Source organism: Nothoprocta perdicaria, unplaced genomic scaffold (genome assembly GCF_003342845.1).
Source record: "Nothoprocta perdicaria isolate Ctin4 unplaced genomic scaffold, notPer1 scaffold_20, whole genome shotgun sequence".
Taxonomy (NCBI): Eukaryota; Metazoa; Chordata; class Aves; order Tinamiformes; family Tinamidae; genus Nothoprocta; species Nothoprocta perdicaria.
This window is the reverse complement of record NW_020455205.1, coordinates 2,526,250-2,542,759: the sequence shown is the minus strand read 5'-3', so window position 1 is coordinate 2,542,759 and position 16,510 is coordinate 2,526,250. Positions and strand designations below refer to the sequence as shown.

Genomic DNA, 16,510 nt, shown 5'->3' with positions numbered 1-16,510 from the left:
CGCCCGCGACATGGCCATCAAGTGGTCCGACGTGTACGCGGACAACGGCGAGGACGCGCCGCGCGCCGCCGCGCGCGCCCGCTTCCTGCCCGAGGAGGAGCGGCGCCGCCTGGAGCCAGGTGAGCCCGGACCTGTATCCTGCCCTGTATCCTGCCCAGCATCCTGCCCGGTGCCGCCTGCTCGCGGCTGCCGCGYGCCCGAGGCCCGGCGATCCCCCGGGCTTCACGTGCTTCTCCTAGTGCATGCAGACCCGGCTCGATGCTGGGGAGAGGGGGGCACYGCACCTAACCTCGCTCGCCTTCCGTGTCCCGGTGTGAAACCGCTGCCGTGGCGGAGCTCGGGGCACAGCAGGCGCCGTGTCCCGCACAGAGAGCGCACGACGCTGCTCTCTGCTCTGTCCATGTGGCCGCCGCCTCCCGATGTGGCCCTGTGCTCTCCGCCGCGGCCCCGCTCGAAGCAGAATGTGGCTGCAGCACGGGAAGCTCCCGGGAGCGGCCTCGCRTGTCCTGTGTGGGTCCCACGTGTGTCCTGAATGTCCTGAGCATGTCCTGAGTGTCCTGTGCGTGTCCTGAGCGTTTCCCGCCGGCCTCGGGTGGAGCGGGACCAGCCATGAGCCTCCCTGCCCTGCTCCCACCARTACTAGTGGCAGCAGAGGAGGACTTAGGGGTCTGTAAAACTCCAGTTATTAAAAACGACCAGGTGCAGACACGTCCTGTGTGGGGCGGGTAGGAGAGCCCCTTGCAGCAGCGCCTCTTGGCCAAGACATCCAAGTATTTGAGCAGCAGGTCACACTGTCCTGGGGGCAGTTARGTAAACTGCCAGTGACAGATCAAGGAAGAAGGTATTTGCTGTTCTTGTCACTTTTAACGATGGCTCCTGCAGTAGTGGAGGCCTAGTAAGTACAGAAACAAACATTCCTTTTTTCTTTTCTCTTCTGCATTTTTCTTAGCCAACCTTCGCCCAGAGACTAAGAAGATAATCTGTTAATTGACCATGACGTTACTTCCTGCTTCCAAAATGACTTTTTGTAGTTGTTAATCTTAGCTACGGAAACACTGTTCTCTTTTCCTGGAGCAGGTGCTATATTCCTCAGCTGTACAAGATACGTTGACTTTTTCTTCATTGCTCTCCGTGGTCTGTGGTACTTCAGATAACTAGTTATTCCTATTCTGTTCTTGTGTATTTTCTACATTCTGAAAATGAGGTGGTTGTCAGTTAATGCTATTGCATCTATTTCCAGGAGGCTCCATGCAGTAAAGTCCATCAGATGGTAGTTGTGACAGCATACTGACTTTACTGACTTTTATTAATACTGTTTTTTATTTAAAGATGATGATGATGATGATCAAGATGATGAACCAGCCTCTGCTAAGAAACGTAAACTAGTCCCTGGGGAGCAGAGAAAGAGGAAGAAGCTCTGAGCAGGGTGGGCTGCTGTGGCCACAAGGAGAGTTTCAGTGAACTGGATTCCGCTGCTGGAATGGGAAACAAGTACATGTTTGCCAAACCTCTCTCTCCCGTCGGGCAGAGAATTTTACTTCTGTAGTATGCTTGCTTTTTGGAAAGCACAAAATTAAATGGACAGTCTTGTGGTAGAAACTGGTCTACCGAAAAGAACCTTCAACCTGTTTATTTAACAAAGGTCTCAAACCCTTGCGATGGAAGCTTGTGCTCATGCAGGTTACAGGGCTTTGTGGGGTTTTCTCTATCGACACCCCTGAGAACGTGTGGTATGAGCTTTCCTTGACTGACTTTTCCTTTGTGTCACACCTTTTATAAAGGAGCATATTATAAGGAGTCTTTAAGTATTGTACTGTGAATACTGCTGTTTGGATAATGCTGTTTTGCAATTTATGTAAAGACTGTAAATACATCACTGGAATAAAATTACATTTGAAAACGTTTTCAGTTGAACTGTTGCATTGCATGCCTAATGATCAGGAGGGGTGAAYTCTCTCCCATTTGTATTTCAGTGATGCATTTCTAATCTCAGCAGATTCTTCGGGGTTTTATTTGTAATAATGTACAACTACAAACTGAAGAAAAATGGACCTAGTATTTGATGATTGCTTTTGGTGTTATGTAGTCTACATCAGTGAAACATGAGACTAAAAGATACAAGAAGAATTGTAGCACTTGTGGTTTTCTGCCTAACATTGAACATAGCAGCAAAATATTTGGAAAAAAAAAAAAAAAGAAATATAACAAAGCTGTGACAATTTTACTGCTAGATTATTTTCGCTTCAGGAAAAATTTACTTACATGCTTGGTATGTATTCACAGAACACATGAACATTTGTTCTAGCTTGTATACGCTGCATTTATGACATGAGCTTTTGGGTCTGTATGCAAAAATATCAGCAAAACTGGGAGTGGGAAAGGGGAAGGAAGCAGGAGAGAGTATTTTGCATTGAAACTTGTGTTCCTTGGGAAATCTACTGTGACAATTAGGCAACAAAATCTTTAATTCTCTTCCTGTCTTCGAGTAGCTTATAGTTGGCAGAACAGATGCTTAACATAGCATTATTCTGTAGGGATATATGTTACCATGTAATATGAATGTTGTTTGTTGTTGTTTTTTTTTTTTTTTTTTTATAAATGACTTTTTTACTGAATTCTTTCAAACCTCAGTATAGAAGAATATACTCATTTTTAGTGAGTATATGAAGAGAGCACCAGGTTTAACAGTTGGGCCTGCAGGACACTCTCTCTCACCGCCTCCCCTTGGTCCCTCCATCCCGCAGACTCCACAGCCGCGCGGTGCTGCTTGTCCTGCCGCTGGGATCCCACGGCCTGCCTGGGATCCCTGCTCTCCTGCTCTGCCAGGTTGGGAAGCGCTCGGGCAAGGGCTGCTGTGCCCAGCTGAGGGTGCCCCGTGCACAAGATCTTTCTTCTAGCACAACCCAAATGTCTAACAGCGTTACCAGAGCAAACCCCAAGGTAGGGAGGGGGTCCTAGGCAAAGCTGATCACCTTAGTGTCCAGTCTGTGTTCAGTGTCTTGAAATGCTCCTTGAGGGAAATGCCAGGAGCAGGATGAGCTGCCTTCTTGGTCGTGGGGGGAAACCCCTCACTCCCTTAATAACAATCCTGCTTATTTCCAGGTGGAATCAAGACCTCTTCACAGCATATCGCTGTGCTGCTGAAGCAGAGGTTTTCCTAGGTGGAAAGCCAGGGTGTAGGTGGCATTTGAGGAACAAGGGAGGGCTGCCTTCCTTCACATGAGAGGCTGCAAACGCCCGTGCTTGGGTCTGCCTGGGCTGCTGGAGCAGGACACCCGCTCCTGGCAGTGCCCGGTGCAGCCGAGGCTGCTGCCGTCCTGCCTGCCCAGGGCTGAAGTAAAGAGTAAATGAGGTTGCTGAAAAGAAATGTTGTGTGCTTTCTGTGACTTTTAATGCAAACGGCAGCCACTAGTGGGCAAGTGGTAAGGTCTTGAAGTTATGTTAGACAAGAATGAGAGGCCTTTGGAGGCAAAATGTGTGGGGCTGGAGCAGAGAAACCCCTTTCACACGTAGCTGCTGGGATTGCACGAGGCCTCATGGTCTGGAAAGTCCTGGCACATTTTGGCCCTGCACAGTCGTGGTCCCGCCTGCTAGGAAGGGAAGGCTGCTGAATTTGCTGGGGATCTCAGAGGTCTTATTCAGATTTAATAAAAAAGCTTCTAAGATAAATTGGCAATAGGTTAAGCTATAAATAGTCACTCAGGGTTTCCCATTCATAGAAGAAGAATATTGGCTTAAAAAAATTAGACCTATTTTTTTAATAAAAACATGTTGTGCTGTTTTTATGATGAATCAGACATGATGGTGTTCATGATGTATAACAGAAAAAYAAATAGCAGGAAAAATGACCTATCAGTTAGATTGGAGAAAATTATCTCAAACGATTTATCTGGAGTAGGAAAACTGTGTCTAGGAGGAAGTTAATTTGCAGCGAACTGGTGTCACCTCCAGATGCCGACATAATAGCAGCTACATAAAGTAGATCTCCCATAAAGGCAGAATGATGTGGAAAAGAAAAACAGAATGAAACTGCATGTGTTTAGGGTAATGGTTTTCCTGACAGGCAGTGCTTCGTCCGAGCGATGCAGATGCAGGGAGGGCTGCAAGGTGCCCCTGCGCCCGCCTGCCTGCTGCTCCCGCGGGAGAGCTTCGTGCCACTGGAGAGCTGGTTCCCTAACAAATGGTTTGTGATAAGCTTGAGGATGCCAATCTGAAACTGAATCCGGGGAAGTGCAGCGTGTTCCATAAAGAGCAATTTATCTTCAACCTGTAATCAGTGGAGGAGGAGGAATTTTTATCAACGGAGAGAAATAGAAACTGCAGAGAGTTGGCTGACTCCTCRCTTTCTCTGATGACAGAAAGCTCATTTGCTAGTTTGCTAACATTGCAAAATGATGTCAGARTTTGGATGGGGAGAGGTAACGCTTTCAGTCACCAGCAGGATGCAATTGAGGATTTTTTTTTTTAATGCTTGAAAGGCTCTTGTGACTGTTTCTGTCTGAGCTTGCTGATTTTTCCAAAACCCTTTGAATATTGGACCCAGCTGCTTGTGCTTTTGATTCCTGCATAAGTCTGATGCAAGAACAACTTAGGACTGTCTTAAAAGGGTACTAGCTGACTACAGCAAAGTATGAGTTCTTCAAAGATAAATTGCTGTACTGCTGGAAAGGGCTTCTTGGCAGTGACTAAAATGTGCAGCATTTTGAGAGCAAATACACAAGCACTTCTACAGTAACCCTCTAGACTGAACAGTTGTGAAGGGGAGCTTTCCAAATGCTGGAAAAACAACAACACCRGGATTGCTTGGAGCCACCCTGGCCGGGGTGCAAGCCTGGTGGCACTGCAGGCCCTACGTAGGCCAGCTTGTGAGGGGCTCTTTGCTGCAGCCACAGGTGGGAACGAGCGTCCAAGCACGGCCAGGCAGAGCTGGCTGGCTCCTCTCTTTATAACTTGCAAGGGGATGGAAGTTGCAGATTAAAAAGCTTTGCAGATAGAAGGTGGGAATAAGATGTGTTTGGAAAACCCCTTAGCAAGTGCAGTGACTGCGTAAAACTAGGATGTTCCTTTGTCATCAGAGGTTTCTAGTTCCATTGGCTAAGGTGGAGTTTAGAGATGGTACAAGAAGAGGTAGAGCTTAGCTGCTAGTTCTGGGAACATGTCAGAGTTTCAAGATTGAAACCCCTACAGAGTGCAAGGTTGGCAAAATCCAGAAATATTGCTGGAAGGAGGACTGTATTTTCACTGCTAAGAGGACTTGGAGTGACACAGAGGAGTCGGAGGAGTMTCAGTGAATGATTCTGTTCCTGAGACTAACTTTTTTTGGGTAGCACTAGGCTGCTTTACAAAACCTTTGAAGTCATATGTTTAGGAASAAAAATGTAATGGGAATAACTGAGGAACATTTCTAGAAAAATATAGAATATAGAAAATATAGAAAGCCAGTCCTTGACATTTGGAGGTTCTGAGGTTTTATGGATCGAAGGGAGTAACCCTGTATRCATAGGAGTCTGCAGAGTTTGCTATTAACAGAAATGCAGCAAGACTGGGATTAAAAGGCAGAGTAGCAGCAGGGAGGATAGACTGGGCTTATGCTTCTGGTCCCTTTGAACTACTTTCTTCAGGTTACTTCTGAAAAAAAAAAAAAGATTTTTGGGGGGAATCCAGGACATGKGGAGCTGCACTGGCTGAAGAATGCGATGAATTCAGTGAATGGAGACAAACATTTCTAGTCTTTATCAAATAATGTTATCAGTGCTCTCCGTWTAGCAAGTGGCCTCTCGGTGTCTGGAATGCCTTCCTTTAGAATGCAGCCTCAGGGACCTCGGGGCCGTGTGTCCGCGTGGCCGTGGGCAGCGGGGCAGCCGTCCTGCTCTGCTGCCACCTATTCTTGGAGCACACACAGGTTTCCCACCTCTTTTACATTCTGTATCCCTCTGTAAGCAGATTCATGTGGCAACAAGCAGAGGGCAATAGAGGCCAGCYGCAGATAGCGTCATGGGGAGTGGAAACCAGCACAGGACTTCTCAAGAGGTCAGCATCCACAGAAMAGAGCAAAAGCCACACCAGCAGCCTCCCTGCAAAAGTAACTGAGCACCCAATCCAGTGGGAAGCAGGAAATGTCCCGCTCCTGCTAAACTAGTAACTTCCTTGATGCATTTCAGTCATGAGATGCCTTGAGAAAGCAGATTTCCTTTTGTGGGAAAGAACACTGCTATTTTTTAAAGAGCYGTAGAAAGTTTTCTTATGAAAAATGTTTTTCTCTGTTAAGCTTCTGCTCTAGAAAACATGTCACTCTGTGTTGTAGTGAAATAAGCCTAAGGGAAATACAGAAATCACTTCCATAATTTTGACAAATTTTTAATTTGTGAGGCTAAAAGCTCTATATATTGTCTGAGGTATTCCAAAGAGTTTTAATATTGCAGCTAGTTTATAAGTTTGGTAATGGTATTGGCTTGTTTAAAAACATCCTGTTTTAATAGATTATTAGGAAGACTAATTTTTATGCAAAGTTTTGCTTACTGCTAGTGACTTGTGACTTGTTCTCCAAGGAAACTTTATGCATTCCCCCTGGAAAACTGCAAATAAGATGCTTCTCGGTGACAGTTGCAGGTAAGTGATATCTCTGTGATCTTTCACATAGTAATGAAGTGGGGYTTCCCCCTTATGAACCTTGTCTTCAAGTTGATAATGTGAAAAAAAAGTAGATCTTGTTGTTAAATTCTTCTGTGGATGATGAAATAGGGAGACTTAACTGATACAGATTGTCCTATCTAAATTCAGGGCCTCTTCAGTGGTCAAGAGGCAGCGGCAGAGAGTGGACACGTGCACCCCCACCTCCTGCAGGGRATCCCAACTTTCCCTGGAATTTCTGGGAATTCCTGCCCAGCAGACACCAGCCAAATGAAGCAAGTATTCCTGCAAGGATTTAGCTCTGGAATTACATGTTTGTTCGCTTCACTGCTGTGACCTTCCACCAGAGCGGGCTTGTGGTGCCCGCTGCCCGCTYGGGGCTGGTCTAGTTCGCGGCGCCACGTTCGGCTGCACATCCCGCTTTTCTCTCATTCCACCTGATACTGCACTGACACGTCTCATTCAGTGATTCGCTGGGTCTTCTATCATGTGCAGGGGATGGTGGAGAAGGAGAGCTAGGCTAATTTTGAGCACTAATTTGAGCACTGGGCTTTTGCTTTGTGCCCAGATTAGTAACGCTTCAACTTTATAGGTGCATCACTCATTCCTGCAAAAACTTATATGTGAATCTCATGTTTGAATCTTGGCTTTCTGTGAATCCCATTAAGGTCATTAAAAGTCTATTGTGTAGGAAGCCAAGCTCAAATATTTACTGTGCTATGGCCATAGCACTGAGCATCTGATTCCTGATGGGGCTGAAATTTTGCTGTTCCTCTAACAAGGGAATAATGAAAATGGCTTGTGGTTTTTACTCCTAGAAAGAATGACTCCTTTTCCTCTCCCTGGGCTTTCTTCTCACGCATTTCTGCTAATTTTAGCAAGTTCACAAGTTTTTCTGTTGTTGCAATGTATTTTTTAGAAAAGATGAATTTCTGCTTAAGGGCTTTTTCACCATTTGGAGCATGGTGGAGAGAAAGCGAGATTGATCATTGCCAGCTGCTCTTTGCTGACAGGCAAAGAAAGATTCTGCTTCAGACGACACTTGTGAGTGTATGTCAGAAATACCCGTTTTGCAGGTGCACGTGCCGGGGCGCACAGCCAGCGTGGCCGGTGCCTGTGCCCTGCCTGCCATGCACGTTCGGGTGTCACGGCCACGTCTGAGGGAAGGGGCTGCCTGGGCTCAGAGCGTCCGGCGCTTCCCTCCTTGTATCCCCTATTCCCAAGCAGAGCAGTGGGAGTTTTTTACAAACAGCAATATGGAAGCCACGTTCAGTGTGCTTTAAATTGGAAAGTGACTCAGTGGTGCTTGCTTTGAAGTGGACTGGGACAGATATAAATACAACCTTCACTTTTTATTTGACACTTCCGTTTCCTGACGTGCTTCCTAAGTATTGCCTGCTCATAATGGGTGCATGGCTTGTAGTTGGGCAGGGAGCAGCCCAGAGCAGGGAGAGCYGCTGCCTCATGTGTGGCCTGAGAGGAGAGGGGGTCAGTGACAGCATCAGTGACCCGCTGTTCAGGTGCTGCATTTTGTTTTCCTGCAGGGCACGAAACTTAAATAAACAGGTTCCTTGGTCCTGTTGCTGCTTCGCATCAGATAGGTATTTAGGTTGATAACTCTCCTGCCTGGCAGTACTGTAATGCCTCCAACATGAGGGCTTCTTAATGGTGCAGGCTGCCACTTGGTGAGCCCTGTGAGGGAGCCTGRCATCTGGAAACAACAGATTCTTCTTCCATCTGTGCTTGTCTTTAAGGTAAGGGCAGTTGTGGTTTTGAGCAATGGAAGTGATGAGGCCCTTCGGCAGGAAAGGAAATGTCACCTCAGAGGCAGGCTTGCCTTAGTTCCATCCCAGTAGCTGCTGCCCTTCGGAAGTGGGCCCAGCAGAGCAATAGGAGACCAGGGGGCTTTTGTGAGGTGGAGACTAGAGCGTTATCCAGGGTGCAGGCTATGGAGGGAGGCACTCAGGGGAACTGCCCACGCGGCGGGTTTGTGCGGATCGAATTCTGGAGTCAGGGGCTTCAATCAAACGAACGATCTGTTCTTGTAAACTTGTCCCCGTTCAGAAACTGCTAAAATGCAGGTCTTCCATCAGGAGAGAAGATGCAGTTAAAGTAACAGTGGAATTATCTGAAAACTGTGTGCAGGTTCACCCATCTCTTGCCTTATTAATGTGACAGGGGGAAAAAATGATTGTTTTGCATCCATCAAGGACACTGAAAATGCCTGCTGCTGCTCTTGCATGTATTTTTAATGCCAGCAATTCAATGGGTACAAACAGGCTCTCAGGGCTAAACCTATGAAAAGACTCCTAAAAACCTGTGTTTTYGCTGTGCCTCACAGCAGCACAGAGTACCCTCCTGCAGAGGCTGGCAAACCTTGTGCAGTACTAGGGCAAAACTGCCTAGAAGCAGTATAGAGAGCAACATAGTGAGCAATATAGTGTATTTGCCGTACAGCAAACAGTGACAGTTTTGCTACAGTGCAGGAACAAGACTCCAGGCACAGGATGATACCTGTCTGAGGCCTGAAAAATAGATGTTTGTGGGTCATGGTTGTGCATTTAAGCTGTGTCTGGTGAAGTCCCACTTAGGGCACATAATTCTTCAGGGAGCTCTGTCCTGGTACTCATGCCCCAGCCCCTGCAGTAAACTCAGATATGACAGTGAGGGTAATGAAGTAGAGAGGGAGAGAAAAAAGGAGACAAAATTAAGGGTAAAGGGGAGATTCTCTGCTGTTATTAAGGTAAAGCAGGCAGATACCCAAGGGTCTTTGTTGAGCTTGTTAGCTGGTTAGAGAGGAGAGGATGTTGTTTTAGAGCCTCAACTCATTTGTTGAGATGTTTCAGAAGTAGGCAGTGGGAAGAGGTGATTAGAGTTAGATTTTGAGTGTTTCCTATGAGAACAGGRAGGTGGTAGGAGGTGTTAGTATTTTTCCCCATAATACTGAGCAGGGAACACTTCTAAAATCTGAATAAATACATGCATTGAGCTAGACTTGCGTTTTTAAATATTAGCAGTTGAAAAAGAAAGGAAGCAGCTCTCCTCTTCCATATCTGCACACTAACTCACGCGACTTGGGTGCTTGCTTTCAGCCTGCTCGTTTGATACACAGAAAAAAATACTCCATGTGCTTCAAAAACAGGAAAGCTATTTTGATATTTTAGGGACTTGCATCATTTCAAACCTTTTACTGATGATAAGTGAGCACTGTCTCCACTAAGGGCCTTGTTTAATTATCTGTCTTGGGTAGTCAGGATGCAAACGGCAGAGCGGGTTGAGTGGGTTCCAGATGGCTGGGTCTGTGTGTGAGTCTCCGTGTGTCTGTCCAAGACTTTCTTTCCCAAAGCTTTCCCAAAGCAGGCTTTGACTTGCTTACAGGTGTCCAGACAGGGCCCCCACTGTCACATAAGTGACAATAAGTAAATGTAGAAAGCTGTAATGGGGTCTTATCGCATAATTCAGCCCATGACACCCCAAAGAACAATTATGCGTAACTGGAATGTGCTCTTTGGAGATGTCTGCTCCAAAGGGATGCTAAAAATGGCAGCTTTATCAGAAATATTTTTTTTCTTTATTGTTGTTCATAAAGCTAGAAGCAGATATATGGTTAAAATCACTTTTGTCGTGTTTGGTTGGGTGATTTTTATTTTGAGAAGGAGAAGGTAATTTTARTTCTTCAGAACTAAAAGATCAAAATCCTGGCAACTGCTCAGGATGAATGAGACACGTTACAATAACAGGTTTTCTGTCATCTTAGAAACACAGTTTCAAAAAGCAACTTAGAGTAATTTTAGCTTCATCCTTTCCTCTGCCCTTGTCTATTCCATGCCAATTCTGTTTTTACACTTAGAATATCCTGTTTAGCTGTGTTTCACCTCTATATAAACAACAGGGGAAACTTCCAGAGAAAAATGGAGAACACTGAAAATGACCTTGCAAATGGTGTTTCAGAGCATGAAACTATGTTTGGAAATGCACAAAGTTAAACTCATCCAAAAATAGATCAAAAAATACATTAGTTTAGATCTTGGAGAATATTGTAAAAATAAAAAAGAGAGAAGTTTAATTTAAAATACATTCTTTTTTTTACATACCATCAATTCTTGTTCCCTACGGAGAAGAATATGGCATTTAGGAAACGTATTTTAGCAATAAGACGTTTTCGTGGGGAGAAGTTAAACAAGGATTAATCTAATTTGAAATATGGATGTAATCTGGTAAATACTCATCGTGCTCCAGAGTGCTAACCGCTGAGATATCCCTGTGAAATGTGCTGTGTTAAAGAGCTGGAAGTTTTTGTTATGAGTGTTTCACAGTCTATGCTGTGGCATRGCTGGAAACTCAAGTAATTAAGGAAGAGATTAGGATAAAGTAGTGTTTCCATCCCCTAAAGAATGTAAATATTTTGAATATTTTCAATAGCTCACACATCTCAGTAAGATCTCGGCTGAAGAGTTCCCTTACTGTGAGGACCCACTYGAGAAAGCACAGGAAGCCTCGCGGCCTTAGCTCAGTGCTTGAATTTAGCTGACACGTGTGGACTTTCCCACCCACCCCCAAAATTATTTGGAAGTGAAAAGAGAACTGTTTTTAATTATTTAAAAGATTAACTTGTTTAAATATCTGTTTTATTGTCCATATGATATTGCTGGAAGCCCCTCAGGACGGACAGGCGGTGGCTGTGCCCGCATCCCCTGTCACCTTCCCCTGGGGCTGGACGAGGCTGGGAGCCACGGAGGGCCGCGCTCTGCTCTGACAGCAGCAGTGAAAACTACACAGCAGGTTTATAGCTATATATTATATGGTGCAAGGTGTACGACTATACAGTCTGTATAGCTTTTGGGCAGCGACTGCAGACGAGTAACTTGGGATTTGTAGGGGAGCCTGGGCAACAYAGCTGACTTACACATTGTTAATACTTAGTGTATAATATATATTCTGTTAGTTACGTTATTTAATGCAATTACTGCATACTGTCATCTCCTCAAATATTATTGAGAGCAAACTCCATTGGCATGATTTTTTTTAACCTATTCTGTTTGCTGTTGAGCAAAAAGAAGGTGTTCTTTTATAATCCCGCTCTTCAGTCTATCTGAGCTTGATGTATGTTTTATGCAGTGACACGTACTTCATGTCAACAAAGATGTGGTGGCATTTAAGATATGTGTAGAGCTGTAGGATCCCTGCCCCTTGGGAGCAGGGGGATTTGGGCAGCTGTCAGCACTTCCATGCTGGGTGTAGGTTTTTTTAAACAGTGACAGTGGAGGAGCCGAGCACTTGGCTGGGCAAACTGCAGGGTCACTGTCTGCACGGGGCTTTACCAGGTAGGAGCTCCAGCTTGTGGCCCAGGGAAGGGGTGACCTTGAACTGGGGCACTGCCCTCGGCCTTGCAGTGCCCTTGGAGGCAGGCAAATGTCACTCAGTTTAAAGCGAAACAGAGCTCGAGTCTGACAGTACCCAGCCCCGAGAAGCTGGGGAGAGGTTTGTACAAGTGTGAACACTAAGCAAGCCCTGGGCACTAGCAGGGCTTTATGCCAATATGTCTCACAAGGCATGACTGTACAGAAGAGGGGACTGCCTAATGGGTTACATTTTTAGAAATACTCCCAAACTGTATGATCAGYTAAACAGTTGAAGTAATAGCAGGCCAGTGTAACTGGAGATATTTAAAACTAGCTTGACCTAAATATGAACAAACAAGATGTGTAGTTAAGGAAGCCCAAACGAGACTGTTACTGTATTTTTYACCTCTGTTTTTCAGATGCTGCTGTTTTCCGGAGTGACTAAACGCTCTAATGGAAGTTGCCAGTCGAAGGAAGCTTGTCTGTGCTGCCTTCCCATCAGCTGCWGCACTTTCTGTCACTCCTTGTTATCCAGGAATGTGAGTCTGGGAGCAAGCTGTCAGCAGAGAGCAAGCAGCAGCCCTGGCAGGTTTGCACATGAGGGAATTTCCCTTTCTGAGCCAGTAGGATCAAGCACTTAACTTTTCTCTGGCTTGTTGCTGACTTTACGATGCAAGAAAACCCATCAGGTCAAAACATGCGCTCCAGAGTTGCTGGCCTAAACAGGAAATTTTTTTGTAAAATGCATTTTTCCATATCATAGATGCACTTCAGGAGGTGCAAAAAAATATCTGCAAGGTTCACCTGGATAGCTGTACAAGAATGTTTTTCTAGTTCTGAGTCACTGTACCGAAGCAACCTTGTTCAAACCCTGCAAACAAGCTAGGCATGAGCACGCTAATGCTTGCACAGACTTCATTTTTAATAGTTTCTTCATCTCATCTTCTCTGCTTGCTCCTTTTGATGCACACACAATGGAGAAAGAAATGAGTATTTCAAATATAGAAAAACACATTAAAGTTTCATAGGTATCTCGGCAGCCTGAGGTAGYGTGCTGGGTTTCCCTGGCGTTTTGTTCTGCTTTCTGGCTTTGCAATGTACAGGATCATGGTCGTGAAACAACCATACACACYGTGAAAGAGGCAGCACGTGGGCCCTAGCTGGGGCCTAAATGCACCCTGGCAYCCTGGCAGTCCTGTACAAAATGAACTGCAGACACGGTGCTACAGGGCACAACTCGAACTGTACACATTCAGCTCTTGAAGAGGGGCGAGATTCACAAATGTGACATTTAATCTAATTTGAATTAATAGCTGAATATCATCAGAAAGAGAGTGAGGCTGCAACAGGCAGCAAAAATTCCACTTCTTCCCCATTCTCCTAGACCAGCAATGCCAGAAAAAACATAGCTGTATTTTGGACTGCCTGAGCCTCTTGGATGCCTCTCCTGGTCAATTGAAAATAAGAGCCGGGTAGCAAGGCTATGGATGACTGCAGGGAGGTCTGCCTCTCAGCAAGACCAGTTTTTGGCAGGCTGGAGATAAAGCTGAAGGCTCTTAGCTTTGTGGTGTCTGGTAGAATTTCATGGGCTTTAATTTCTGTGTGTTTTGATGACAGGAAGGCAGATACTTTCAAAAAAACTGTGCTCATGGATTTTACTGGGTCCTCTGAATGCTTCCAGCTTCCAGCTGTCATCAGCTCCACTTAAATCACATAGTTCCCACTTTATCCCTCTGCCTGTGATGGATCTTGAGAGAATAAAGATACCAGTTCGCTAGGCTCTGATGAAAGAGGATGTTTCCAGATGCTTTTAGTTTTACTTACATGAACAAATTTCATTGAATAAATAGATGTTTGCATATTTACGTCCTATGTTGATGCTCACTTTTAATTTCGGAAATGTATTTTAATGCTTTATATACTATAGGGATGAATAAGAGAGCGCTTCAAGAACAGTGAATGTGAACAGGAATGAATGCCTGCACTTTAAGAGTCCATCCTGAATGTATTTGCTGAGGCAGACCTCATCTCTGAAACTGTCAGCAAGGTTGTAAAAGGTAATTTGTCAGGCTTTTATAAGGAGTACTTAACTTGGTAACTTCATTGTTCAGGTATATCATTACCACAATATTGCTACCTATGTATTGCTACCTTCTTTGCCAGAGATACCCTCACCAAGGCTTTTATTTTATTTTTTTCACTTAAATTTGACTTTCCTTGCTTGTGGCAGCATTTACAATTCTCATGTTGGCAAAATMTCGCTCTGTACTGTGTTAATGAAAATAGAGATTAAAACCTTCCTTTCTGTACCTGCAGAAAAAATAACTGCTCTATTGGTTTAAAGTCATACTGTGCTTAACCTGTMCTAAATATTTTCAGTCTCCTACTAAGTCTCTTCAGGCTGGTGCAAAGCTCTGTTCCCAGTCTGGTACAGTAGCTTTTACTTTTCGTAGAAGGCCCAGTAAAATGGATCACGTCCTGGACCGGGTCATTTGCGACACCTGAACAACACGAGCGAGTGGAAAACAAAAGTGCAGCTTTGACTCTTACTCCATTCGCTCAGGTTAGTTCCAGCCAGATCCTCTGCTATTTTATATGCAGGATTATTTTATATGCACACGATCAGTGCCAATTCTGTTGAACAAATACAGGATGCATAGGGATAAAAAAAAAAAAAATCTTAACTGCCAACAAGAAAAAGTGCTTTGTAACCACAGTTTGGAATGGAAACAATTTTTTAAGATACAGATCAAACTGTGTTTATAGACTCAAATATTGGCAGCTTTTCACTGAGCTATTTCCTGTGTGCCTATTGCATAGAGGAGTAATCTAAATGCTTAAACTAACATTTAAAAACCTACTGAACATGAATAAATGAATGAATAAAATACTGTGTGAAGCAGCATGGAAAAGAAAATGATGTTGAATTTTCTGTCATGTCCATAGATAATTCTCATGGGAGAATAGTGAGGATGCAGCACTGCAAACTGGAGATAAATAGACCTTACTCTGGCTAGTACTTCCTAATAATATTGTTTTAATCGCTTAAAAAAAAATCAAGCACCAAAACATTCCAGAAATGATATCTAAAAATAGAAATTGGCTAAATGCTAAATAAAGTCTCTTTAAATACAGGGGAAAAAAAAGGATTTTTTTTTAATGAAATAATTAAGATAATCCAAAGCACAAGTAGGCCAAAAGGAATCTGATTTACCATAAACAATATGTTGGAAACCTGGACATGTAAACATCACAGTCAATGTAGATTTAGAGTTGTTCTATTTGCTCAKTTTTAAATTGTTGTGTTAGATTTTTTTCCTTTTAGAAGTACAGAGCTCACCCATAGTTATTTTGCATCTTTCCAGTGCTTTTTAACGGGGCAGAGTTTTCTTGAGATTTCATCTGTTTGCCTTTCCTTTGGATGCACATTTGCTGGTGGGGCAGCCAACCACCTGATAGCATCTCAGCAAGGTCAGTGCAGTTGGGCTGTGGTGTCTCTGTAGGATTTTACCACAGAAATCACCACCACTGTGCGTTCAATTGGAGTTYGTTCTTTACATCCATGCCTCAGGGAGGACGGCAGCTCCGAAATGAGGGAAGGTTTAAAGAGGAACAACTCAGGCTGGATGCCAGAGGTCATTGTCTGTCACCCTGACCCCAGGGGAAGCAGTGCGGGGTGCTCAGCTGATTGCCAAATACCCCCAAAGGGGATCCACAGCCCTTGTGGGCAGCCCGTCTGACCATGAGGCGAACATATATATCACTCAAATACAATATTTTTGCTTGACTATAACCTTGCAGATTGGGGACACAGTTATGGAAAATGCGGCACCCGCGGCTCCTCGGCACCACGCGCCCCTCCTGCTTCCCTGCCCGAATGCGGCCGGGAAGGGGTTCATCCTCTCCTGAAGCTTGTGCACAGACCGTTTCCCAATATGTGTCCTTAAAGAATGCAAATATTTTCAAAAGGCTGCGTGGCAAAACGCCAAATCGCGTTGTGCCCATGGGACCTGCTGACTTTTGTGGCGTGTGATTTAGATGGCGAGGAAACACATCAGCTRCTCTGTAACTCTTTACCTTGCGTGTGTGCAGGCGTTATGTGCTTATTACTGCTGCAGATGTGTCGTATTGTAAAGATTCCAAACTTTAACCTTAATTTGTTCTCTGGACTTAGTTTCAAATGATCCAATGCCTAAATTCCAGGAAAAAGCTGGGGGAGGAGATCGGCGATGGCGGGTAGTGCTCACAAGCTCTGGCTGTTTCCCCCTCTCTCGGAGCGTCYCCCCATCTCTCGGGGTTTCCCCCCATCTCCAGCACTGGGATTTTGTTCTGCCCCGAGGGGGAGCCAGGAGCAGGGCCGGGAATGCCAGGAATGTCTCGCGGCCCTTCCCGGGGTGCTCCCCTSCCCGGCCTGTGCAAGCGGGGCCGCCGCGGACCCCCCGGCCCGGCGAGCTGCGCGGGTCGCGCCCCGTGCGGGACCGCGCGCGGGGGCGGCTCCCGGGGCTGCGGCGCAGGCAGGCGCTGCCCGACCGCGGCGC

At 45.2% G+C, this 16,510-nt stretch overlaps 1 protein-coding gene and 1 long non-coding RNA gene across 2 annotated transcripts in view; both read left to right on the top strand.

The window, feature by feature from the left end:
• Positions 1-36: 36 nt before the first annotated feature.
• Positions 37-1,972, top strand: LOC112946178. Its single transcript, XR_003249169.1, has 2 exons — positions 37-119; positions 1,330-1,972. It is a non-coding gene; the product is annotated as an uncharacterized LOC112946178 (long non-coding RNA).
• Positions 1,973-16,201: 14,229 nt separating this feature from the next.
• SYDE2 (synapse defective Rho GTPase homolog 2) overlaps positions 16,202-16,510 on the top strand; it is a 27,026-nt gene continuing 26,717 nt past the window's right edge. The window contains exon 1 of the mRNA XM_026038016.1: positions 16,202-16,208. Within this exon, the coding sequence (XP_025893801.1) occupies positions 16,202-16,208 (7 nt within the window). The remainder of the gene's footprint in view (positions 16,209-16,510) is intronic.